The sequence below is a fragment of the Mustela lutreola genome, chromosome 12 (assembly GCF_030435805.1).
Source record: "Mustela lutreola isolate mMusLut2 chromosome 12, mMusLut2.pri, whole genome shotgun sequence".
Classification (NCBI taxonomy): Eukaryota; Metazoa; Chordata; class Mammalia; order Carnivora; family Mustelidae; genus Mustela; species Mustela lutreola.
Window position 1 is genome coordinate 26681960 of NC_081301.1, and position 26771 is coordinate 26708730.

Below are 26771 nucleotides of genomic sequence, written 5' to 3' on the forward strand. Positions count from 1 at the left end.
GTTCTTTGACAAGAAGAATCAGAGAATAACAGAAAGGGCACCCACTGGCTCTACCACTTACTACCTACGTGACTTTGATCCAATTACATACTTGGAGTGTTTCTTCCTCATCCCTCACAAAGCACTATCATCTATTTCATAGAAGATATGAATGTCATGATGAAGACTAAAGGAGAGAGATAATGCATCTCTAAGCCCTAGCTGGTCTGGTACATGGCTGGTCATAAGACATGGTAGCTGTTAGTGGGAAATTTGAAGGATAAAGCCAGACTACAAGAAGTTGACACCAATAATTGGGGACTAACCAAAAACTCCTTCAGTTCTCTCCTTTAGCACAAAAATTTCTAGGGGGAAAATGAGCGATACTGTCAGTAATTGTGTCACCACACAGAAACATTCAGACCACAATTACAATCTTCTTTCACTAGCCTGAAATAGCAAAGCCCTTGCATAATTAAAAGGTTATGTTCTTCTTTCACTTTTTATAGAAATTTTCTTATGTTTGATAAGTACTTTGTGTTACAGATTCCTTTAAATGGTTTCTGATTTCCCTTTCTGACTATTTTTAACAGTACTGTTGGACATGTGAGTTTTCTTCTTCTTCTTCTTCTTTTTAATCATAAGCCACCTCACATCCCTCTGGGATGTAGACAGAGGATAAATTATAAACGTTACATATATATGGTAAAATGGGACACCGATGTATTTTCACCCAGGCCACTTAAATTTCTTAGTTGCTTAGTAGCTTCCAAAGCCATTAGAGAAGAGAGGTTGAGAAGCTGCAGGGGAGAAAGCAAGGAGAAAAAAGTAAGCTAATAAGATAGGAAGAAACCATGACTATTATCCCAGGGACTTCCCATATGGTAGAAGTACTGACAATGGGGAACTAGGCCAAAAATAATTAAAAATACAATCGCCTTAAAAAAAAAAAAAATTCTGAAGTCCAAATGCAGGAAGCCATATAGTTTCATATGAGAAAAAAAATATGGTACATGAAATTAAAATAGGATGAGAGAAACTTTACAGAATGCACTCAATAATTTAATGGCTCTAAGCAGGGAGAGGAAGAGGCATTCAAGAGAAGGAAATCATATTAATGAAGCAAATGATAAGGGGGATGAGGAAAGCTTTTATACGCCTATAGCAGAGAGCGATCACGGCAGAGAAAGTAAGCCTATTAGTAAGGAAGAGAACCGTGGCTAAAAATCTTAAAAGGACTGAGTTTCTGAAGTGCTTGCAGAACTGCTCTTTCGAGAGAGAGGAGGAGCAGACAAATGGAATCACAAACAGGAGGTGACTCAAGTCAGATCAGGGCATCTGGTGGTATGGATCCCAAGCCAGATCTTGCGAACTCGTTAAGTTCCCTATTGCCTGAGCGGGAGAAAGACAGTTTGCTAATTAATGAACTGGGCTCATTATTTCAATGTAAGAAGGAGGATTTGCTTAGATTCATTCACTATTAGTCAAAAGGAGGGACATACTTTATTTCACAAGCATGTTTGAATTTCAAACCTGGAGGCTTAACATGCAACTGAGCAAGGCAGATGGCCTTAGTTTCGGTTTTGGGGGGCAGAAAAAAAAATGGGTCAGCCAAAACCTATGTGGCAGGTGGGGATGAAATATGAATATGGGAAAATGTTTCAAAATAAAAACACGGCAAAAAAGATCTTACTCCTACAGCTCTCTCCCAGGGATTCAAGAAAATATGCCCAGACCCTTTTTCCTCAAATACTACCTCCTTAGCTCTATCCCTAATCCTCTACCTCTATCCCTAAACTCAACCAAAGCTTGGCAGTCAATCTCCTAGTAACTAATTTGTCAAACCTCAAAGTAACATTTGGCTTCTGTTTCTCCTCTTTGTAGAACCCTGAGACCTGAAAGGCTATTAGGACTCAGCAGACAGGGTAAGAATGTCTGATGCACAGCTAATATTTATACAAACAAACAAAAAATTTAAACATTCTCACAATCTTCCAGATCTCTCTAAAGTTTAATAGGATGCATTACTCTAAGAAAGAAGAAAGAAGCAATAAGCAAATATGACTGGAAGCCTAGAAAGGCCTGTCAATAAGCAAATAAGCATTTATCGAGCACAATCAAACAGATGTCATGCAGGGGACGAAAAAATTATAAGACATCAAGTTTACCCTGAAAGACCTGACATGTTCTCAAAAGATCAGAAAATAATGAGGTGTGAGGAAGCAAGATCAGAGAGGCTCAGTTTCACGGGCAGCCGGAGCAATGAATAAAAGAAATAAAACACATGGGCAAGGAATGCTAGACACCAAAGCCAGCATGGCCTCAAACGATCCTTATGATTGTGGGGAAGTCACTTTAAATACTGAGACTCGGTTTCCCTACCTGTCACGAGGCTTGAACTAGGTTAATCTATAAAGCCCTCTCCTCGTCCCAAATTTTATGACCTTAAGGAAAAGTAGGTAGAGAGTAAAATGTTTCAGACTATACTTGCAGGAAGTAGGATAAACACATTGGGTCCAGCACAGTGACAGAGGATACAAAAAAAAAAAAGAGTGGACTAAAAGCAAATCGATTCAAACCTTAACAACAGTTTAAATAGCAAATTTTACATTATGTGTATTTTACAATAATTCAAAAAAAAAAAAAAAAGGAACGAAACAAAGTTTTAACAGAAAGGAGGCAGGTATTTGGATCAGGTAACCTCAGGATAATTTTGGGCGTGCTATTCCTACTCTCTGATCCTACCATAGCTCAGACCATCACACAGATGACTAAACACTGCAGTCAGTCTTTGAGTCTTTCACTTTGTGCTGCATGCTCAACAATAGTTAATGAGGTAGAAACACTAGGCGCTGGGAAATAGACTAGTGCTATAAAATAAAAAAGGTCCTTGAAAGTGGTCTGAAGGGACAACACATGCAATGTCGTCTCCTACTCCCAGCTCTAGTCCAGAGCCTTCTCCAAAACTCCCAACTCTGCCTTTCCCACTGCTTATCTTTACCCACACCCTACCTCCCCTGAACTCATCTTCTCATTCCACATTTCCCCAGGCCACTTTTCCTTTCCTCCATCTACCCTGTCTGCCTTTGTAGTATCATCTCTTACCAGACCACACCTGTAAGGGTATGAGTAGAGCGGACTCCTTGGTCTCCCTTCTCCATGCCTCTGGCCATTACTCTCGCCTCCTAACTGCACCAGAGGAAGTAAGAATGCTAAACTGTTTGCTTAGAATCTGAAATCCTGACGAGACCACTTTCTCCTGGCAGGTGAGGTTACTGTGTCCATGTTCCAAACAACAACTTTTCTATTGTTCCAATTCCAGGCAACAAAGGAAGGACGATTCTCGAGGCCTCGCCTTCTAGAGCTCTTCTCTTCCAGGTCCAATCCTGCCACTGTGTAACCTAGACAAGTTACTTAACATAGCCCTGTGCCTCTGTCTTCTTATCTGTAAAATGAGAATGATGTTAACAACAGCAGTGACTTCATTGTATAGCTGTGAAATGTAAATGTTTCTGTGTCACATGCAGAATAGTCCCAAGTCCGCCATAAGCAGCGACCGGTATCAGGAGTACGTGGTAGGGCGTCACCACTGTCCATGGTGAGCACTCCTATTAGGGCCAAGGAGCCCCCTCTTTCCTGCCTCATCTGGGCAGAGAGGGTCCAGATGGATCGATCTCTTCTCTCTTCTCACTCATACCTCTTTCCCGCGAAACAGAATGCAGTCACACTGTCCTACATGGGAAGGATCTTCGGGCCACGCAGCCCACGCTTCATTCTACAAGTTGTTTTTATGAAGGAGCTCTTCACTGAGTATAATCAGGTGACTTTCTGGCTCCTAACACAGTGCTTTGTTTATCCATCTCATTCTTGTTCCTTCACGTACACAGAAACTGTGGTTTGGAACTTACAAGCTGCAGTCAGATTTGATCTGAAAAACCCTACTCTGAACCCTCATACAAGAACCTCTTAGTCATCCTTACTCTGCTTCCCCCTTGTCTGCAACATCGATGACACTCTCTCTTCTCCTTTATCACGACGCTATTTCAGGTTTCCCACATGTTCCCTGGACTATTCCATCAGCCTCCAAAGCAGGCCCTCTTTATAATGTGTTATAAACCATCTACAACATCGGTTACCAGAGCCATCCTTCTAAACCCGGTCACATCATTTCTTGCTCACAACCCTTCAGTGAATGGGGGACCTGGGTGGCCAAGTCAGTTAAGCGCCCGACTCTGATCTCCACTCAGGTCATGATCTCAGGGTTGTGAGACTGAGCCCTGTGTCAGGCTCCATGCTGAGTATGGAGGCTGCTTTAATTTCTCTCTCCCTCTCCATCTACCCCTCCCCTGTTCACCCTCTTCTAAAAAAAGAAGGAAAGAAAGAATGAAAGAAGAAGAGAAAACTCTTCAGTGGTTTATTGGCACCTAAAACAGGAATCCCAACCCTGGCTGAACACCACAAACACAGAGATAAAGTAGAATCAGAGGAGGAATTCAGGAAAGAGTATTCTAAATTCTAGCTGCTTCTGATAATCAACTTGTCCAAAATGAGAACCACTTGACTGCTACTTACTGGAAAACAGAAATCTAGAAGTACAATGTTACATGCAACTTTTTTTTAGAACAGAGTAAATGTATGTCCAGTGATTTCAAAATATTGATAATAGTTCAAATGTCGAAGGCGAGCATGGAAGGCGGGCCTGGAAAAACCCTGGACGTAAGCGAGGAAATAAAGGTACAAATATTTATGAAGAGGTGAATGCGTGTAAGTAAAAAGATTAATGGTGAAGATGAATGAAATGAGACAAGGTCTTAAAATATTTCAAAGCATTACATAAATAAATATTTCAAAGGATAGGTATCAAGGAATTAGCAAAGAACTGCAAGTAAGGACGATGAATAAAGATTTGGCTTGAATATTCGGCCCCGAGATGACAGAAGAAGCAGACACCATGAGGTTAAAAGAGTATTCTAGTTCTAGTACTAGAACTAGTATTCTAGTTCCTATTCTACCTTTGCCCCACAATACCAATATTCTATTCTTGGACAAGCTAATTTTTAACCTTGTTACACCTTGCTTGTAAGCTGGGGAGAAAACCTATTTCATAAGGTAAATGGGAGAATTTAATGAGATGAATCATACAAAAGCATCAAGCATAGGATAACCTCAACAAACATTTGATGAATGTTTCTCAAAAAGAACGAAATCCTAAAGAAAAAAAAAAAAACTTCTAAAAAATCATACAAAACAAATGCACAGAAGACAAAAAACTTTGTTCTACTGCTGTGTCCGCATGGCAACAGAACTTGGAAATTTCTCCAGTTCCCACATGGCAAAATGTGAGGTAAGCTCAACTGCATGAGACTAATCCATTAAAAAAAAATCATTCCAAAACAAGTAACACTATGCCTGCAATTAAAAGTACACATAGTGGGTCTTAATAGCCATGGCACTGAAATCAAGGTTCTATTAATTACCATTGCATTAAAATGTGTCAGTGAACAGATAGCTCCCTACTCTAAGTCACTCCCAAATCAACCTATCAACATTAATTGACTGCACTTTCCTGAGCTCTTTTAGCATAGAAAATCAAAAGTACATGGAGTGGCAGGTACATGTTTTTATAAACATAATTTTGAAAGGTCAGCTGCCATCCATCTTGGGAATAATTCAGGGCGTAGGGAGAGGCTGTGCTAATTCTGTAAGCAAAAAAAAAAAATCTTTCCCACACTCGGCACGCACACTGCATTTCAGGAACTACTCCACTAAACTAAGCAGACTCCTAAAAAACATCTTCCAAGTCCTAAGTGAGGAAATGGGTATTCTGATGTCTTCTAAATATCTTAGGTTTCATGAAACTGAGCCGTCTATTTAAAACGAACTTTCCTCATTTTACCTGCTTTATTATATCTCTTTAAAGTCGGCTGCTTTCTTTTCCTTTCTTCAGATGCGTAACAGGTCCCTGCAATTATGCTTTTTTGTCGGGATTAGGGTGGTTCTGTAGTCTGCAAATGGCATTTACGAGGTGAGCAGTTGCAGAGGACACAGAATCAGATTATCCTTAAAGAAGCTCTACAAAAGGTATGGGGAAATGAGGCTTAAAAACACTCATACATTTGTGAAAAAAAGCTGCCAGAGGTATTTATGTTTTAGTTGTAAAGACTAAGAAAGAGAGCATAATACCCCCCTGCAGAGTCCCTCTGAGGAAGGAGGAAGGAAAAGGGGCTGGCAGAAGACAGCACTGTCCTGGAAATGAAGAGGGCAGGGCTCTGGTACCAGCTCTCCCATGAACTAAAAATTGGCCTTGGCATGGTCATTTCCATCTCCGGGTTTGATGCTTTCCATCTAAGAAATGAGGGGAATAAACCAGATGGGGATTTCCAAGCCTGTTCTAACTCTAGCTGGCTTTAAACCCTGTTTTCACCCCGTTTTTTCCCAGCCCAGCACACCTGCAGTGACTCTCCAGTCCCTGAAGCCTGTGTCAGAAATCCTGCCAGGCAGGGTTCGGGTGCTATTTGAAAAAGCCCCACCGACACTCTGCACCAGGGGCTCTGCTCCTTCACCCTCGACACCCAGTGGAAAATCACCAAGTCCCTGATCTCCAATGGAGAGATGCCACCCTTTACAGCAGGCAGCGGGGGCCGAGTATGGGCAGAAGCAGAGAGCAGCCAGCCTCCTCTCTAGGAAGAACTAAAAGATGTCAGATTTGGAAACACTGTAGACATCCTCTGGCACAAACTCTAACTGTATATAAAAGAACACCAAATCCCCCAGGGGCACACTGGTGCAAAAACAGTCAGGCTTGTGTGACTGGGTTGGATACGTACTCAGGACTCAGGGGCCAGGGCTCTGCTCAACACTCCAACAAGACAATTCACAGAAATTTATGTCTCATGATCTGTCTTTCTTAAATGATCTAGTCCAGGGGACAGTTCCAATCGTCTTAATTTTATCTCATATATCAAAGGGTACCAAATACCAACAAATTGTATATGGGACAAAAATAACCGGATTCAATGGTCTCCTAGGACCTCCAGTCATAAGCAATTCAGAAGGAGTTAAACATAAATCAAATAACAAGCTCCCTCTTTAGACCAGTTCCGCATCATTCCCCTGGATCATTGAGTCCGCCAGGATCTAATGATCTGTGAGAGGGTCCTTACCATCCCAATGCAGAAGAGGATAAAGAGCAGCAGCCATGGGATGTCTGTACAGCTACGGTCCTCCAGCGGCTTCCATTCTCGTTTAGAGCTCTAACGGAAAACACACAGTAAGAGACTGGTAAGCGTTAAATGTAAAGTAGGAAGGCACAAACATACCACTGATTCCTAGATTGCTTCTTTTTTTTTTTTTTAAGATTTTATTTATTTATTTGACAGACAGGGATCACAAGTAGGCAGAGAGGCAGGCAGAGAGAAAGGGAAGCAGGCTCCCCACTGAGCAGAGAGTCTGATGCGGGGCTCCATCCCAGGACCCTAGGAGCATGACCTGAGCTGAAGGCAGAGGCTTTAACCCACTGAGCCACCCAGGCGCCCCCTAGCTTGCTTCTTGCCTGACAAGTTTCTTTCTTTCTTCTTCTTCTTCTTCTTTTTTTAAAAGATTTTATTTATTTATTTATTTGACAGAGATCACAAGTAGGCAGAGAGGCAGGCGGGGGCAGGGGGGGAGCAGGCTCCCTGTTGAGCAGAGAGCCCGATGCAGGGCTCGATCCCAGGACCCGGAGATCACGACCAGAGCCAAAGGCAGAGGTTTAACCCACTGAGCCACCCAGGTGCCCCTCCTGACAAGTTTCTTACTTAACATTTTAAGATACAACTCGAATATGTGTCACCTTTCTGGGAAGTCTTACCTAACTCCCATCGTTCTTCCTGGCCAGGCAGACTACTGACTGCAATGCTTTTTTTTTTTTTTTTTTTCTACCTCTATTATGGCATTTAGGATCCTGAATTGAAATACGTTGAGCTGTGTCTCCAGAAGATCAGGAGCTTCCCAAGGGAAGAGACCTCTTCTCATTTCCTGGCATCTACATGACACTGGAGGGTCCCAGATAGGTACTCAGTGTGAGCTTTTTAAAAATGAATAAACAGGGGTGCCTGTTGGGCTCAGTGGGTTAAGTGTCTGACTCTTGTTATCAGCTCAGGTTGTGATCTCGGGCTTTTGAGTTCAAGCCCCATGTTGGGCTCTAGCGCTGGATATAGAGTCTGCTTAAAATAAATAAAATTTAAAAAAAGAACAAATTCTTCCAACTTCAATCTTTGTGGTAGCTTTCCCTTTGAGTGTCCAGATGCTAAACTTATAGAATGTGCTTTACATGTGTCCTCTTCTAGATAGAAAGCCCATTAAAATGAATTCCTATTCAGGGGTAGCTTCTTTTATATCTAATAAGATTCAGGAAGGAAAAACTGAATTAAAACATTTTTACAGACTGATCTGAGTAACTCCTTACCTACCTACCATCCACAGATCTTTAATCTGTTTCTGGGAAGTTTAAAGAGTTTCTAGATCAAACAGTGATCCCCCTAACTAAAGAACTAGAAGCATTCTAAACGTGAATTTGCAAAGTATTGACTAGAATCCTGATCGTATTTTTCTTTCTTAGAGCAAAGAGTCTTAAGTTTTCAAGTCATCTTACAAATACCTTTTACCAGAATGTAATTGAAATAACACCCCTAGCTTTCTAATGAACAAAAATCTCAGAGCCTCACCCCCTCTGCTAAAAAATAAACAGAAAAGGCGGAGAGATGGTAGTCTTGGGAAAACTATGGGAAAAGTTGCTGTAAGAAGACGGCTGTGGCCTCCAACGGCTTCCATGACAAGATCAGGAAGCCATCTGGGAAGGCTTATCTGCAGGAAAGGGCACACAAGCAGAAGGCAGCTAGAGATAATAGGAGCCCTCCAGTATAATTAGCATTTGGAGTGCAAGAGTGAGAAACTGGTTCTCAGGTTTGCTTATTAGCTTTCCCTCCCTTTATTAAAAAAAAAAAGGTTTTAGCTAGGTACCCTTTAATAAGCTGATGAAAGGTACACAGTCTTGTCTTGTCTTGGGAGGTATGCATCTATTTGCGTAACGACCCCAGGTTAGGAAGCTCAACTTTAAAATACCTGCCTGTCCGGCACCACTATCCGGGTGGCTCAGGGGGTTAAGCCTTTGCCTTCGGCTCAGTTCATGATCTCAGGGTCCTGGGATCTAGCCCCACATCAGGCTCCCTGCTCAGCAGGGAGTCTACTGCCCCCGTCCCCAGCAGCCTCTCTCCCTACTTGTGATCTCCCTCTCTGTCCAATAAATAAATAAAATCGTTAAAATAAAATAAAATACCTGCCTATCAATGTTGAGGACAGAGAGTATGAACTTCAACCTTTCCTTCCTGAACCCCTTTGTGCTAACCAGATAAATGCTTTCTCCTTGTTTAGTGCCTTATACTGTTCAATTGTTCAACAACAACAACAACAACAAAAACCCCATTACCCTTGATAGTTTGCTCCCAGACACCCACACAAGAAAACAAAAGAGCATTAGTGAGTCATGGGGAAAAACCTTACCCGGAGACTCTAACTAGCATTAAAAACCAAGAGTGAGTAGGCAGTTTTTTTCCAGAGGAATGTAACACTGGAAATGGATAAAGGGCTCTGTTCTCTCCCTGGTTCTGTCATTAGCTAGCTACATGACTTTAGATAAATTGCTTTCTCTCTCTGGGTGGCAGGAAGGAGTTAGATTGGATCTTTTAGGTTCCTTCCAACTCTGAAAAGCTGTGATCAGGAGGACAGTTTTGTGAAAATTTTTATTATGACCAAAAAAAAAAAAATCTACAAAAATAATTTGACATTATTCCTTGTATTATTCAAGTTCAAGAATGCCTGTATTGTGGTCTGTGCTTTGGAAGACAGTTGCTCACAGTATAAAAAAGAATGTTTCTTTGTATTAAATAATTTCCATTTTGAGTAATCCCCATTACAGTAAAATTACTTACAAACACAGAATCTGGACACCTCTTTGAAATTCACTGTATTTATTCTAAGGTAATTCCCAGAGCAACAGCTACTTTAAAATCTGATATTTGTTTATTTTAACAGTCAGGGGTAGGGTTGGGGGGGAGCCTTGGACTGAAGGAGTTTATTTATCCACAACTATTGTCTTAGTAGTTTTACCTTAGACCAACATTCTTTTTTTAATGCTTAGATTTTCACCTATAACATAAAGAAAGTGGGATTTCATTCTTGACCAGAAACATACAAAGATTCAACATCTCAGCAATACAACTTACTGTGGGCCACTTCTAACCAAATATATTAAAAAAAAAACAAAAACAAAAACAAAAAAACTTTTCACTGGGGATGAGAAGTAGAAAAAGGATAGGGGTTACATATAAAAAACAGTGATGAAGTACAAATTAGAACAGAAGAACCACAAAGCAGGGGGCGGTCGCCCTCACTCAAAGAATTAAAGAATCAGGGGATGGAGGGCTTACTTCTTGGAGCTATTCTGAGGATGCTGTCACACAGTAAACACTCATTCTCGGTTATTATTCTTATTCATCAACACTCACTTTTTAGTTCCCCCTCTCCCTATTGTTAAAATATCCTTTTACCAGATGGACCTCCCTAACTGAAAGAAATAAAAAAAGTAAACTTGCCTTTCCCCTTTGATTTATTAATATTTAACTTAACAGCAGCATATTTTCATTTTAGCTATTATTCTTTTTTTTTTTTAAGATTTTATTTATTTGACACAGAGAGAGATCACAAGTAGGCAGAGAGGCAGGCAGAGAGAGGGGGAAGAAGGCTCCCCGCTGAGCAGAGAGCCAACACAGGGCTCGATCCCAGGACCCTGGGATCATGACCTGAGCCAAAGGCAGAGGCTTTAACCCACTGAGCCACCCAGGAGCCCCATCATTTTAGCTATTCTTCTTCTTTTTTTTTTTTTTAAAGATTTTATTTATTTATTTGACAGACAGAGATCACAAGCAGGCAGAGAGGCAGGCAGAGAGAGAGGAGGAAGCAGGCTCCCTGCTGAGCAGAGAGCCCGATGTGGGGCTCGATCCCAGGACTCTGAGATCATGACCTGAGCGGAAGGCAGCAGCCCAACCCACTGAGCCACCCAGGCGCCCCTTAGCTATTATTCTTAATGCTATCAGTCATTCATCATAATTAACTAGGCACTATACCCAAACCTTTACATACTTGATGTCTTCTTTACATATATCTTCAGAACAGCTGGTGAACGTATCCTTATTTCACAGATTAAAAAACAACAACAAAAACTCAAGCTTAAAAGTTAAATAATCAGCCCAAGATTTTACAGCTGTGCAACCAGAATCTGAATCCAAGTACGGGACTACAAAGCCAAATCCAATGAGAATATCCTTAATTTGTACCAGTCAGTAAGGAGCAAAAAACTCCATTAGTTTTTCTTCACAACACAAAATTTGGGAGCCAAACCAATTATTTAAAATCCTATATGCACAGAGAGAGTGAGATGTTTTATGAGCCATGACATTTCTCAAGCAAGTCAAGAAGCTCAACAGTTGAAAAATTTTAATGATTCTTTAACAGATTTAACCAAGTGGCAACTGGATTTAATGCTGTCTGTTTCTTCCAATTAAAGTCCACATAGACCCGGCAAAGTAAAATGTTCTACAAAACCACTTTTAAAATGTGATTTTTATCCCTTTCTCAAATTCTACATGAGATTAATACAGGCTGTCAATAAATGTTAGGTCCCTTCCTCTTCACAGAATCTTACAATTTAGGAATTAATTAGGGTCAAAGTAATCATACCCTGCAAGCCTTGAGTGACAGTGATTGAGACTGAGGGAAGAGAGAGGCAGGGTCTAGCCCAAAGGATCACATTGATTCCCCAAAACAATTCTGTTAGTCATTATTATATATTCCTGATTTTTTTTCTTTTGTAAAAGAGAAAACCAAGGTTCCGAGAAAATAATTGAAAAATCTATTTCTGAAACCTGAAATCTCAATCTTAAGTGGAGAGTTGGACAATATAAGAGTTAAGGGAATGCTAAAAATAAAAAACATGGTAACGAGATGAAGAATGCTTTTGTCAGCCTCATCAATAGACTAAACACAGCTGAGGAAAGAATCAATAAACTGAAGGATAGGTCAATAGAAATTATTGACAGGGAAACACAAAGAAAAAAGAGTGAAAAATTTAAAAAAAACCCACAACCAAGCATCCAAGAACTATAGGGCAATATCAAATGGTCTAACATATGCATAATTAGAATCCCAGAAGAAGGATGAATGGGACAGAGAAAATGTTAGAAGAAATAATGACTAAGAATTTTCCAAAAATTATAACAAAAGAAATTTATAACAAAATTAGCATAGTTATATTTACAAAATGTTAACAAAAGAAATCAAAGCACAGATCCAAGAAGCTCAGGGAATCCCAAGCAGGATAAATCGAGCACACATATATGGGTGTGCATACACACACAATACATACCCTACATATATTATATTCAAACTGTTGGAAACCAAAAATACAGAGATTATCTTGATGGCAGTGGACAGGGGCAGGGCACAAAGATTAAACAAACTTCTTGTCAAAAACTATGCAAAGCAAAAAACTATGCAATGACATCTTTAGATTACTGAAAAAAAAATTTTTTTTTAATTTTATTTATTTATTTGTCAGAGAGAGAGAGAGGGAGAGAGAGTGAGCACAGGCAGACAGAATGGCCGGCAGAGGCAGAGGGAGAAACAGGCTCCCTGCTGAGCAAGAAGCCTGGTGTGGGACTCGATCCCAGGACGCTGGGATCATGACCTGAGCCAAAGGCAGCTAGCTGCCCAACCAACTGAGCCACCCAGGCATCCCTGAAAAAATTTTTTAAAAACAACCAGCACACTAGAGGCACCTGGGTGGCTCAGTTGGTTAAGCACCTGCCTTCAGCTCAGGCCATGATCTCAGCATTCCAGGATCAAGTCCCATGTTGGGCTTCCTGCTCAATGGGGAGTCTGCTTCTCCCTCTTCCTCTGTCCCTCTCCCACCTCACTCATGCCCTCTCTCTCTCTAAAAAAATCTTTCTTAAAAAAAAAAAAGGGCGCCTGGGTGGCTCAGTGGTTTAAGCCGCTGCCTTCGGCTCAGGTCATGATCTCAGGGTCCTGGGATCGGGTCCCGCGTCAGGCTCTCTGCTCGGCAGAGAGCCTGCTTCCCTCTCTCTCTCTCTCTGCCTGTCTCTCCATCTACTTGTGATTTCTCTCTGTCAAATAAATAAATAAAATCTTTAAAAAAAAAAAAAAAAAAAAAAGAAGCCAAAAGAACTAACACTATTAACCCAGAATCCTATACCCCTCAAAAAAATGTTTCTCAGAAATATTTTTTCAAACAAAAATTTAAGAATTTATTAACAGCAAACTCAACTACAAAAAAGTTTTTTAAAAGTCTTCAGATAGAAAGGATAAAATACCAGACAAATTTCAATGTACACAAAGAAACAAAGATTCCCAAAAATGGATAAAGTTAAAGAGTGAAATTTCCCATAATAAAGTTTTTAAATTATTTATTTATTTATCTGAGAGAGAGGGGGAGAGAGAGAGAATGTGAGCAAGGGAAGGGGCAGAGGGAGAGGGGGACAAGCAGACTCCCTGAGCATAAACCTGGAAGCAGGGCTCAATCCCAGGACCCTGAGATCATGACCTGACCAGAAACCAAGAGTCAGTTGCTCAACTGACTGAGCCAGGCGCCCTAAAGTTTTGTTGTTGTTGTTTTTTAATTAAAAAGACAAGGGTGTGACTATACGTGTACAAGGACATTTACCCTATAGTCTTTTTACTTACACAAGGTCAGTATCTAGGAATTGTAATTTTTTTTTTTTTTAAATATTTTATTTATTTGACAGAGAGAGATCACAAGTAGGCAGAGAGGCAGGCAGAGAGAGAGAGAGGGGAGGAAGCAGGCTCCCTGCTGAGCAGAGAGCCCGATGCGGGACTCGATCCCAGGACCCTGAGATCATGACCTGAGCCGAAGGCAGCGGCTTAACCCACTGAGCCACCCAGGCGCCCAGGAATTGTAATTTTTAATACTAGTACTAGACCATAAAAAATAATTCTCAGTCAGACCACAACCGACCTCCATCTTATGTTTTTTCTTTTAAAGATTAATTTATTTATTTTGAGAGTGAGAGTGCACGTGCGCATGAGCAGGAGGATCAAGCAGACTCTGCGCTGAGCACAGAGCCCGACGCAGGGCTTGAGCTTTCGACCCTGAGATCATGACCTGAGCCAAAACCAACAGTCCGACATTTAACCAACTGAGTCACCTGGACCCCCCTGACCTCTACCTCATGTTTATGTTTTATTATATTCATATCCGTGAAGATAGGGAAGAACAATGTTTAATATCTTCAGATTCCTTCTTACATTTTGCCCATCATAGATGGAAAGAAAGAAAGGGAGGGAAGGAAGGGGGAGGGGAGGGGAGGGGGAGGGGAGGAGGGAGGAAGGAAGCAGCTTCCACCGTATCTCTTACAGAAGTTTTAGCCCAGGCAGCTGTGTCCTAGACTCCACATTCACTACGAGCCCCGAGCACCTAGAACCATCTGATGAATCTGATGTGGTATAGCAGGGATATGTATTTTTTAAACCTGTAATGTTGTGACCTAAATGTCCACGTTATTTCTAATGAAAACATGGCTCCTGAGTGAATGTATTACAGATAATAGGAACACACAGAGCTTTGGACAAATGATATGTTATAACTAGTCAGGTCAAATCAGGTATCACTGGAGGGCATCAGTAGTAAACAGAGCAGGCAGGGTGGACCAAGGGTAGGAAAAGGTCTGGCAGATGTGAATCTAATTCATGGAAGTGGGCAGGGCAGAAAGGATTGGGAAAAAAAAGAAAAGATCAGAGAGGCAATACCAACAATCCAGAAATGAGACAAGCAGGCCTCAAACACCGAGACAGGGAGGGTCCAGGAAGTCACAAGACAGATACCCAGGTGATATCTAAGAACCAAGGACTGAATGTTTCCAGCCTCTTCATACTCTGTGCTTACTCTCTGTATGACTTTCTCCTAATTAAGATGAAAGTACGAAGCTTCCCCCAAAAGATTCTTACACTAATCTAATAACAGTATTTCCTAATGCTATGAATCTTTCCTTGACACGCCAGACTTGTGCAGACATGATTCGAAAATAATGAAAAATGTGCTACAAAAAAAAGCACAATTACACTAAGAAGTTACTCGATTTGCAGACAATACTCTCAGGCATTCTGTTGATTCTTCAGATCGATACTGAGTGCCACACAATGGACCTGAGATTCAAAGCCAAGTAAGATAGCCCCATCCTCACTGGGCTCCAGTTTAAAAAGAGAAAGACAAATTAGCTACTATGGTATCGCCAAGTGATGCCAAAATAGAGACGTGTAAAACATAATGCAGGAAAAGAGATGTGGAACTATTGAGTAAACGCTTGTGAAATCTGTTGAAATGACCTCGCAAATTCTGAGGCAAACACTGAAAAATGATCCTTCGGTGTCTGAAATAGAATGCTGTTTTGTGCCCAAAACATACTGAAAATTCTCGCTCTCTATGGTGCGGAAATATTGACTGCCAAGTAAGAATTACTCCACTCAGAAGTGTTTAGTCGTAAACAAACAGAACATTAAGTTGGCTTAAAAATACAAAAACCAGCCATTCTTTAGCTTTGTTTCCATTAAGATTTCTTTCTATTAAAGACTCTACGGTGCCTCCAGTTAGGAATGGGCCTTCCAGTCTTTTCAGACTGAAAAGTGGTTTTACCTTCTTTTGGGGCACAATTAGTGCAGCCCTGTACTAACTAAGCTACTCAAATATTTTCATGTTGATGTCACTGGTGAGACTCCTAAGTCTGGTCGCAGACATCTAGAATTGCATCAGCTGGAAATTTTGGCTGCACTAAGTGACCACAAGCTCCTTTGTCATTTCCCCTGAGTGAGCTGGGGGACTGTTTTCTCCTACATTCAAAGCAGCACAAAGCGTCAACCCAGGAGGCTGATGTTAACGCTGCCAAGAAAGGACAAGCCAGCATCCATTCCAACACTGAGGGCCAGGAGTTCACAGCTACAGCTGCCCAATACTTCTGTGTTTTGATCAATGGGGAGGTATAGCAAAAGCATTCATTATTACTAATTAGGTACAGAAGTTCAGAAATTTGAGCAGAATCAAGATTCTCCTTATAAGGTCATTGACACATGCCTACACTCCCACATGCCAGCAATGAAAGTTAAACAGGTAAATCAGGAATAACAGGAACCTGAAGCCTCCATCTCATGAGAAGCACACGGACACCATGTGTGGGCCTAGATCTCTGCAGCTTGGATCCATCCTTTCCAACCGCGCTCCTTTCCCAGATTCCAGTGAAAAGCCAACTGTGCATGTGAAGGCCAAAGCAAGCTGAGATGTAGCCTCTCATGCAGGACAGATTCCCAGAAGGTCTCCTTGAGGTGTGTTTGCTAATGTGTTGAATAATCAAATTCCCCACCCCACCCCCCTGCAGTGTTGTTTTTTTGGTTTTGGGGTTTTTGTTTTTTGGGGTTTTTTTTAGAGGAACATCATGGTCTCTCTACTGCCTGGATAAACAGACCACCTCAAAAATTGGCTCCATAGTTCCAATGGCTCTGCTACAGCGTTCATTGTCCTGGCTGCTCTTTGGCACATCCAGAAAGCCTGTAAGGTAGTCCCTGAATGCATCTCCAAGGTGACTGCCACTAGGTAGCCAGTGATTTAAATGACACATGTGGCAAACACTGGGCTATCTGTAAGGACTTTATTTTGTTCGTGCCAGTCTGTTTTACACAAAAATCTCCAGTATTAAAGACAAACAGTCACACACTCCAAATCTTCAAAGCTCCCTCCAAGGACATACTGCTTCATTAAATTCCCCAATATGCTTTTATTTGTGCAGAGTAGTAACAAAAGAATAAAAGAGCTGATGTGTATCATTTTTGCCACAATTTTCAATAGAGTGAGCAGACCTGATGAAGTTGGGCAGCAATAAAACATGGGAGGCTTTCAGCCTTCTGTTCATAGCACCTGCAAATAAAATCCTGTAATAGGATTTTGAAAGACATTGCCTGCCCTTTGGGAAAGCTCTCTCAAGGATTTGGAGTGCATAACTACTTACAGTTACCATAAGTAATCCGTTTCATTTGCTAAGTCTGGTGATGGCAATTTATATTTGAAAGGTAAAAATAAAAGCATGATTTTAACAGGCAGTTAAAGGTAATAAGATACATTGAGTGGAAAGATATAGGCATCTGTGTCCAACTGCTTTTCTTAGTTCATGAACTTTATGCTAAATCACAGACATTCATCCACTGAAGAAAAAAAGGGGGAGATGGCAACTAGAGCTGCTCTGTAAGTTATCTAGTTACACAGTGATAGAAAGATCATGGGGAGATAGCTCCCTTTTGTCTTCACCCTTCCTCCAACCACCCTAAAAATAAATAAATAACTGTGGGCCTGCTACAAAGATGTTCTTCCATCAGATTCCTCAGTGGCTGTCTTTCTTGCCATGAACACATGATAATTAGTGGGCAGAGGCCAAAGCCATCCTCATCTGCAACACGGCTACTAGCATCTTTCACCGTATCATCAGTGAAACATGTCAAAATTATCCAGACAAGCCTTGTCTGCCGTCCTCAAACTGGATCTAATCGGTCTTTCTTCTGAATCAGTGGTGAGCAATGTTTTTAACTTGAAGTTACTATTATTTATTTATTTATTTTTGACTATCCCATTTTTATGCCTTCATTCCCACCCCCCTATTACATCCCACAAGTGTCAGAACGTATTCGCTACCTGAAGATACCAAGGACAGATGAAAAAGACCAAAGCTCTACTTTGCACCACCTCCCTGTGACAGGACAGCCAGTTTCCAGACTGCTTACTGAGTTTCCCTGTTATACTAGAAACATGTATTAAAGCAGGCGTCATACGTACTCAGCATAGGATTCTAACTCACATCTGGCTTTCTTTCCATGACACAGTAAGAATTGGCTTATGAAGTCTATACTGACTGAGGAGAAGGAATATGAAGATTACACTGACTATAACACAGTTAATGGGTGGGTAGAACTGAGTAAATGTGTTTTAAGTCAGAATTAGAGAAGTGCCTGGGTGACTCATTCGCTCTAGCGTCTGCCTTCAGCTCAGGTCATGATCCTGGGGTCATGGGATCGAGCCCTGTGTCAGGCTCCCAAATCAGCAAAAAGTCTGCTTCTCCGTCTGCACCACCCCCTGCTCATGCTCCCTCTCTCTCAAATAAATTAGTAAATAAAATCTTTAAAATAAAAATTTTAAAATCAGAATTAGATATTGCCTTTGCCAATGAAGAGGTTTTTAGGTTCACAATAAACATGCACAGAAACAATATATGGCAGTGCGTAAGAACTCTTAAGTGACCAAATTCCTAAAATAGCTTAAAAATTTTTGGAACTCTCAAAATATGGATTAGATTCCTTTCCTCTATAAACCGATTATGTATATACCACCATTACAGTAATTATCATTTCACATTATAAATTATTTGTTTTCCCAATAGATTACAAACTTCTTGTAGGTAAGCATAACATCCCCTCCCACCCACAGTAAATCACGGATCAGCACTGTTTATAGTTGGCACTTAAAGTTCTTCAAGTAAAAGCCTATTCCATGTAAAACAATGTGTATAGGGGCATCTGAGTGGCTAAGTCAGTTAAGCATCAGTCGTCGGCTCAGGTCATGGTCCCAGGAGTCCCAGGATAGGGCACCCCGCCTTGGGCTCCCTTCTCAGTACGGAGTCTGCTTCTCTCTCTCCCTCTACTCCTCCCTACAGCTCTCTCTCTCTCAAATAATAAAAAAAAAATCTTAAAAACAAAACAAAGTGTACAGAATCTTCCTCTAAGGGAGCAAACATACAATGACCATTCTTTCCACTCTACTGCCTACTTAGGGGCAAGGACTTGTTGGTTTTATTTACTGCTATACCTTCAGTAGATGAACAGTGTCTGGCACACAGCTCTAAATTTCTTTAATGAATGAATGAACAAGGCTAGGTCCCTTACCACTGGCACGACATGTTACAGCAAACATCCTTACTGTCTCTCCTGCATGAGATTACGTCCCTAAAAAGCACTGTACTGCATCATAGGCTGGAGCTTTCTCTGAGAGATATTATACAGTATGGTATTCCCCAAAGATGTTTATTAATAAATCTACAAGAAAAATAAATTTCAGATTTCAATCAGTTCCAGAAATGCTAACAAAATCTATTATTTCAAGTGGGATTGGTCTGAGACCTTACTGTGAGACTCTCGAAACTTATGGGGTCATGGGAGACATGAATACAGACAGTGCCAACCTCTCTAACAATATATTTCTGGAAACCAGAGCACAAGGATTCATGCTCCCACTGAAAAACACTTCACTTCTGAAAGTGAAGGTGGGTAGTGTTAGTTCAGACTATGCTAAAACTGAAAGCATTTTAAACTGGTTAGATATTTTTGCAAAGTATTTGACAATACATTTCAAAAAGCCAAGGAAATAATCTAAAACATTAAAAGAGCTGCAGTAAGATGTTCAATACAGCTCTATTGTGTAGAAATTAACAGAAAATAGTTAAATATGAGAATGGAATATGAAGCAATTACAAAAATACAAAGAGTTTGCACTGTAACATATAAAAATGATAATGATAACAAGTTGTATTTAAAAACATGTATGAGGGGGCGCCTGGGTGGCTCAGTGGGTTGAGCCTCTGCCTTCGGCTCGGGTCATGATCCCGGAGTCCTGGGATCGAGTCCCAAATCGGGCTCTCTGCTCAGCGGGGGGCCTGCTTCCCTCTCTCTCTCTCTCTCTCTGTCTGCCTCTCTGCCTACTTGTGATCTCTGTCAAATGAATAAATAAAATCTTTAAAAATAAATAAATAAAAAATAAAAATATGTATGAGGGGCGCCTGGGTGGCTCAGTGGGTTAAAGCCTCTGCCTTTGGCTCAGATCATGATCTCAGGGTCCTGGAATCGAGCCCCACGTCAGGCTCTCTGCTCAGTAGGGAGCCTCCTTCCTCTCCTCTCTCTTTCTGCCCGCCTCTCTGCCTACTTGTGATCTCTGTCTGTTAAATAAATAAATAAATAAAAATTTTAAATGATATGAATAAATTAAATCTTAAAAAAATAAAATATATAAACATGGTATGAAATTGTATCCTATGCTCTGGCTCTACAACTTATAAGACAGCATATGAAAATGTACAAGCACTAGAAGGAGATAGTGCAATTTTTTAAAAAATTAAATTTATTTTCAGCATTAACAGTATTCACTTATTTTTTCATCACACCCAGTGCTCCATGCAATCCGTGCCCTCTATAATACCCACCACATGGTACCCCAACCTCCCACACCTCCGCCACTTCAAACCCCTCAAGATTGTTTTTCAGAGTCCATAGTCTCTCATGATTCACCTCCCCTTCCAATTTCCCCCAACTCCCTTCTCCTCTCTAACTCCCCATGTCCTCCATGCTATTTGTTATGCTCCACAAATAAGTGAAACCATATGATAATTGACTCTCCCTGATTGACTTATTTCACTCAGCATATTTTATTTATTTATTTATTTATTTTCAGAAAAACAGTATTCATTATTTTTTCACCACACCCAGTGCTCCATGCAATCCGTGCCCTCTATAATACCCACCACCTGGTACCCCAACCTCACACACTCCCGCCACTTCAAAACCCTCAGATTGTTTTTCAGAGTCCATAGTCTCTCATGATTCACCTCCCCTTCCAATTTACCCCAACTCCCTTCTCCTCTCTAACACCCCTTGTCCTCCATGATATTTGTTATGCTCCACAAATAAGTGAAACCATATGATAATTGACTCTCTCTGCTTGACTTATTTCACTCAGCATAATCTCTTCCAGTCCCGTCCATGTTGCTACAAAAGTTGGGTATTCTTCCTTTCTGATGGAGGCATAATACTCCATAGTGTATATGGACCACATCTTCCTTATCCATTCGTCTGTTTCTGAAGGGCATCTTGGTTCTTTATATAGTTTGGCGACTGTGGCCATTGCTGCTGTGAACATTGGGGTACAGATGGCCCTTCTTTTCATGACATCTGTATCTTTGGGGTAAATATCCAGGAGTGCAATTGCAGGGTCATAGGGAAGTTCTATTTTTAATTTCTTGAGGAATCTCCACACTGTTCTCCAAAGAGGCTGCACCAATCTGCATTCCCACCAACAGTGGAAGAGGGTTCCCCTTTCTCCACATCCCCTCCAACACATGTTGTTTCCTGTCTTGTTAATTTTGGCATTCTAACTGGTGTAAGGTAATATCTCAATGTGGTTTTAATTTGAATCTCCCTGAGGGCTACTGATGATGAACATTTTTTCATGTGTCTGATAGCCATTTGTATGTCTTGATTGGAGAAGTGTCTGTTCATATCTTCTGCCCATTTTTGATATGTTTGCCTGTTTCGTGTGTGTTGAGTTTGAGGAGTTCATTATAGAACCTGGATATCAACCTTTTGTCTGTACTGTCATTTGCAAATATCTTCTCCCATTCCGTGGGTTGCCTCTTCGTTTTTTTGACTGTTTCCTTTGCTGTGCAGAAGCTTTTGATTTTGATGAAGTCCCAAAAGTTTATTTTGGCTTTTGTTTCCTTTGCCTTTGGAGACATATCTTGAAAGAAGTTGCTATGGCTGATATCGAAGAGATTACTGCCTATGTTCTCCTCTAGGATTCTCATGGATTCCTGTCTCACGTTGAGGTCTTTTATCCATTTTGAGTTTATCTTTGTGTACGGTGTAAGAGAATGGTCGAATTTCATTCTTCTACATACAGCTGTCCAGTTTTCCCAGCGATAGTGCAATTTTTAAATAGTCTGACTTATGATGCATTTGCCTCACTTTGATTTCCATTAATGCTGTTTAATTATGGAAAAAATAACAAAAAAGTAACACTGGCTCCCATTTCTCCAGATTATTCTTTTTCTACTTTCTCAGTATAATATCACCTATAAACAGACACAGTGTCAAAACCACCAGAAAACATTCATATCTTTCTATCTGGCACTTATTGACAGGAGATAGAACACTTTAAACATCACTGGAAAGCTATATGCTGAGAATCAGCTGGGCAGGATCAAGGCTGTTCCTAAAGAAAGCAGAAGTGGCAACACCAGACAGATAATAAGTACACTAGCAAATATTAGAGAGGTAATACATGGGTACGCTGAGAGGAAGCAACATAAACCTGGGTTCGAATCCTAGCTCCTCTTCTAAATAGATATATGATCAGCTAACCTGATTTCCCCACTCATCAGGTGGAGACGATTCCCATACCACATGCTATGGTTTTCAGGACTAAACGATTTTAAGTAAAGCTCCAAGCTAGGACCAGGCCCTAAACCATTGTTAATGCCCTTTCACAACTGGCAAAGGGGAAAATCTTCCCTGTGAAATATCTTAAAAATTAAATTCTCACCAATACTCATGTCAAGCATGTAAAAATGGCTCCCATGTTGCATACATTCTAAAATGTGTGCCTGAAAAAATGGAAAATCAGTTATAAAGGAAATATAATCAGGAGAAATTAGTAAATGCACGGTTGTAGAGATAATTGCGGTAAATACAGAAACAAATTAAGAGTAACCTTCAAATGACAATGGCAACAAGAGCAACTGACATGCCTTCCTAGGTCTTAAAGTTTTTAAGAAATACGAAGAACACTTCAATTCTAAAACCCAGAGTCAACCGAAGTATACAAAAATCCGCCCAGTGCGGAGTCTGCTTGTCCCTCTCCCTCCTGGCCTGTGGGGGTGCGCTCTCTCTCTCTCAATAAGTAAACAAACAAAATCTTAAGGAAAAAAAAAGATTACCAAAAGAATGCTTTATTATCAAGTGCTTTAGTGACTGTGTGACACTACATACAGATTACAGCTTATATTACTGAGTATATTCCATGTGTCAGACACTTTACAGATACTAACCTATTTGATTTTCACAAGTCTATGAGGGTGGTACTATTATTCCCATTTTACTGATGACAACACTGAGGCAAAGAGGGGGTAAGTAACTTGCCCAAATCACATAACCAGTAAATACTAAAACAGCAGGGATGTGAAGCAGATAGTTGAGCTCAATGGCTCAGGACTGCTCTGCTCTTCTGTGTTGACTGTGGTTAATGTCCTGTGTGGATACTATAGACTGGAAGATGTATGTGGAAGAGAAGAAGGAAAACAGAACAATGAGAAGCATAAAAATTACAGCAAAATTACTGTCGTACATTCTGCAGCTTATTTTATCTAAATTGATTTTTTTTTTTGCACAGTTAACATTTTTCTTACAGGAAAATTATAGGCCATAATGAAGAATAGCATGTTATTAACATATTTTGTATTCTGAGTTCAAAGATAATTTCCAAATGTCCAAATATTGCTGTTGATATTTGAAGTAAACACCTGCAGTGATGTCTAACAGGTAGAACCAACTGTTGTTTCTTCCTAGCCTTCTGTAACTTCCATCATATTTTGTACAACACTGTTTGGATTTCAAAAAGGAAAATAATACTAAATGCTACTTTGCTAATAAGAAATAACATACAGGAGTGCCTGGCTGGCTCAATCAGTAGAGCATGTGACTCTTGGATCTCAGGGTCATGAGTTCAAGCACCACATTGGGTGTAAAGCTTACTTAAAAAAAAAAAAAGAAGAAGAAGAAGAAAGCAAGAAGTCACATACAAATGCCCATCAGTTGAGGAATGGATAAATGCAATGTGGTATATCCATAGCATCGAACATAAATTTTAGAATAAAAAGGAGTGAAGCAGTGATAAATACTACAACATGGATGAACTTTGAAAACATTAAAGTGAAAAAAGCCTGACACAAAAAGCCACAAATTAAATAACTCCATGTATATAAAACATGGAGAATAGGCAAATCTATAGAAAGTAGTAGAGCTTGCCTAATACTGGATGGGAGCTGAAGGGAAAATGGTACATGACTGCTCATGGGTCTCTTTGGGGGATGATAAAAATGGTCTAAAAGTGATTGTAGTGATGTTTACACAACTCTGAATACACTAAAAACTACTCAAAAGCAAATTTTAGATGGGTGAGTTGTATGGTCTAAGAACGAAATCTCGGGGCACCTGGGTGGCTCAGTCGTTTAAGTGTCCAACTCTTGATTTCAGCACATTATCAGGACCTCAGGGTTGTGAGACTGAGCCCCCGCACTGGGCATGGAGGCTACTTAAGATTCTTCCTCTCTTTCTGCCCCCTAAAAAATTATGTCTCAGTAAAGTTGTTATATGTCTAAATCACAGAGAACACTTACAAGGCGACCATACTGGCCACTTCACATGTGGTGTTCTACTGATTTTATGACAGACATCATACAAACACTTCTAATACAGCTATATTAGATATACAACAAGAAAAAAGCAGAATAGTTTTAACTGAGGTAAAGAGTTGGGTCATAATGAAATTTGATGAAAGGAAGCATTTTTGTGAGCAATCAGAAATTACAAGAATTACTAGATAGAGCACTGATTTTCACTGAGTAGTTTAATCCTCCCATGGGCAGCACAAGAGGAAAAGAGAAATAAGGCCGTACTGAACTGAATTAAAAGATAAAACAGATCAAAATAGAAAAAGAAAAGTCACCTTAAAGAGACCAAAGGGCACACATGCCAAGGCAAAACTAGACTATGGTATGAACACACCTAGGCAAAGAATGTATTTGTCTGACAAAAGGGCCAGAAAGGGCAGGTCCATGCACAGCTCCTCTTTATTTAGCATCTAGTACGTGGCACGATCTGTGCATGACCAGTTACACTGAAAAATAACAGTCTGAGAGCTAAACGTTGAGATCACCCTTCCAAACTGTCTTGAGCAAGAGGTGCCAGGGCAGTGGACTCTGGACTGATGGAGAGACAATTCAGGCTTCTGACAGGCTGCTGTACTGTGAGTCATCCAGGCTGCTCTGTTCATCTGACTGCGTGTCATCAGGCAACCTTCTGACTGTTCTCCAGCTTCTTCCCACAACTGAACAATTGATGTGTAATCTAACTAGAGAGCTGCAGAAAAATAAAGCAACAGAGAAACAGAAGCTCCTGTGTGTGCAAAGAGTCTGGATGAATACGTCTAGACAAAGCTGTTAACAACTGTTACTTCACCAGGTGGGATCAGAAGGACTTTCGACTTACACATTTCCATATTTGGCTTGGACCATTAAAAAAAAAAAAAAAAAAAAAAAAAGGACTACTTTCCATTAAGGATAAATAGGCTAATTTTTAAATAAATAAATAAATAAATAAATAATTTGGCTTTGCCTTAATACTTACTAGCTAAGGAAACTAAAATTTTCTGGTCTATATCTAACTTTCATATAGCCTCCTGAGTCGACATATGTCTTACGACTCAGGTTTACATGATTCTACTATTAACAGAAGGATGCTCTCTATATGTACTAGCAAACTTAACTTTCTGAGCTTCCAAAGCTCTAGGGGTTGGTGAATTCTAACATCAGCTGGGCTTCCTTGGTAAAACCTGAACCACGCCAAGTATTCTGCATTCAAATTCAATAAGCAGAAAATATTAAGGGATGCCTGGGTGGCTCAGTCAGTTAAGCAGCTGCCTTGGGCTCAGGCCATGATCCTAGGGTTCCGAGATCGAGTGGGAGTCTTTGCTCAGTGGGAGTCTGCTTCTTGCTCTGCCTGCTGCTCCCCCTGCTTGTGCTTTCTCTCTCTCCCTCTCCCTCTGACAAATAAATAAAATCTTTAAAAAAGAAAGAAAGAAAGAAACAAAGAAAATCTTAAAGAGCTATAATTTAGAACCCTTTTAGAGACCTCTCCCAGCATTCCAGCATAATTTACAAATAGGCAGCTGTTGGACCTACACTGTGGCCTTGTTAGCTGGCAGGCCTGGGAAACAAAGGTTGGTTCTATACCACCACCAACCTCAGCCTACAAATAGATAAGAACTGTGCAGGAAGCCCTTGGAACATGACAGTCCTGGCCTTAGCCCGGGCCTAGAATTTGAGTCTTAAATCAAACCACCCTCCCACACCCTGCCCAGAGTTTAAAGTTAGAGGTCAGAGTACCCAGCAGTAAGGGCCACCAAATGGTATCAATATTTCAGCATCAGATAATCAGAAGGCCTTCAGCCATCCCTAAGAATGACCAGTTAGTTATTGCTAAGTGAATGCTGGGCCTGAGAATGCCACACACCCTCAAATCCCACTTCTTGATAAATCCCACTATTAAAAAAATCAAAGACATCAATTATGTAAGTCTGAAATGGAAAAGAATAATATGGGGGATTCAAGCATCAAATTGACGGATTAGAAAACCATTACAGTCCTGTGCAACCCGGAGATAACAATGTTCTATCATCAGGAGAAGGTTTTCAGGAAAGTATGTGGGCACATGAGGAGCTAAATTAATGAAAACCAGCTAAAGATCTGAAGCGATTACAGAAAACTCATAGAAAAAGACTACAAACTCCCAAATAAGTGAGAAGGAATACTGAATCATCAAATTAATAGCCCTGTAAACGACAGATACTAAACTTGCTCTTAAAAAAAAAAAAAATCAACTAAGAAATATGAATGTTAATGGACTAAACTTGAATAAATAAATGCTCTAAAAACATGAACATCTGTAAACTTCCATGCCTAATGAGTCATTTAAGTTTCCGAGTTTGGGTCACTTGGGTAGCTCAGTCGGTTTGAGTGCCCAGCTCTTGATCTCAGCTCATGTCTTGATCTCAGGATCATGAGTTCAAGCCTGCCATTTGGGTGTGGATC

General features: G+C 40.5%; 1 protein-coding gene across 3 annotated transcripts in view; it reads right to left on the bottom strand.

Moving 5' to 3' along the window:
* SLC44A1 (solute carrier family 44 member 1) overlaps window positions 1-26771 on the bottom strand; it is a 202307-nt gene that overhangs the window by 137724 nt on the left and 37812 nt on the right. For all 3 annotated transcript variants that reach the window (XM_059143509.1, XM_059143508.1, XM_059143510.1), the window contains exon 2: window positions 7143-7232. In XM_059143509.1, the coding sequence (XP_058999492.1) occupies window positions 7143-7232 (90 nt within the window). The remainder of the gene's footprint in view (window positions 1-7142; window positions 7233-26771) is intronic.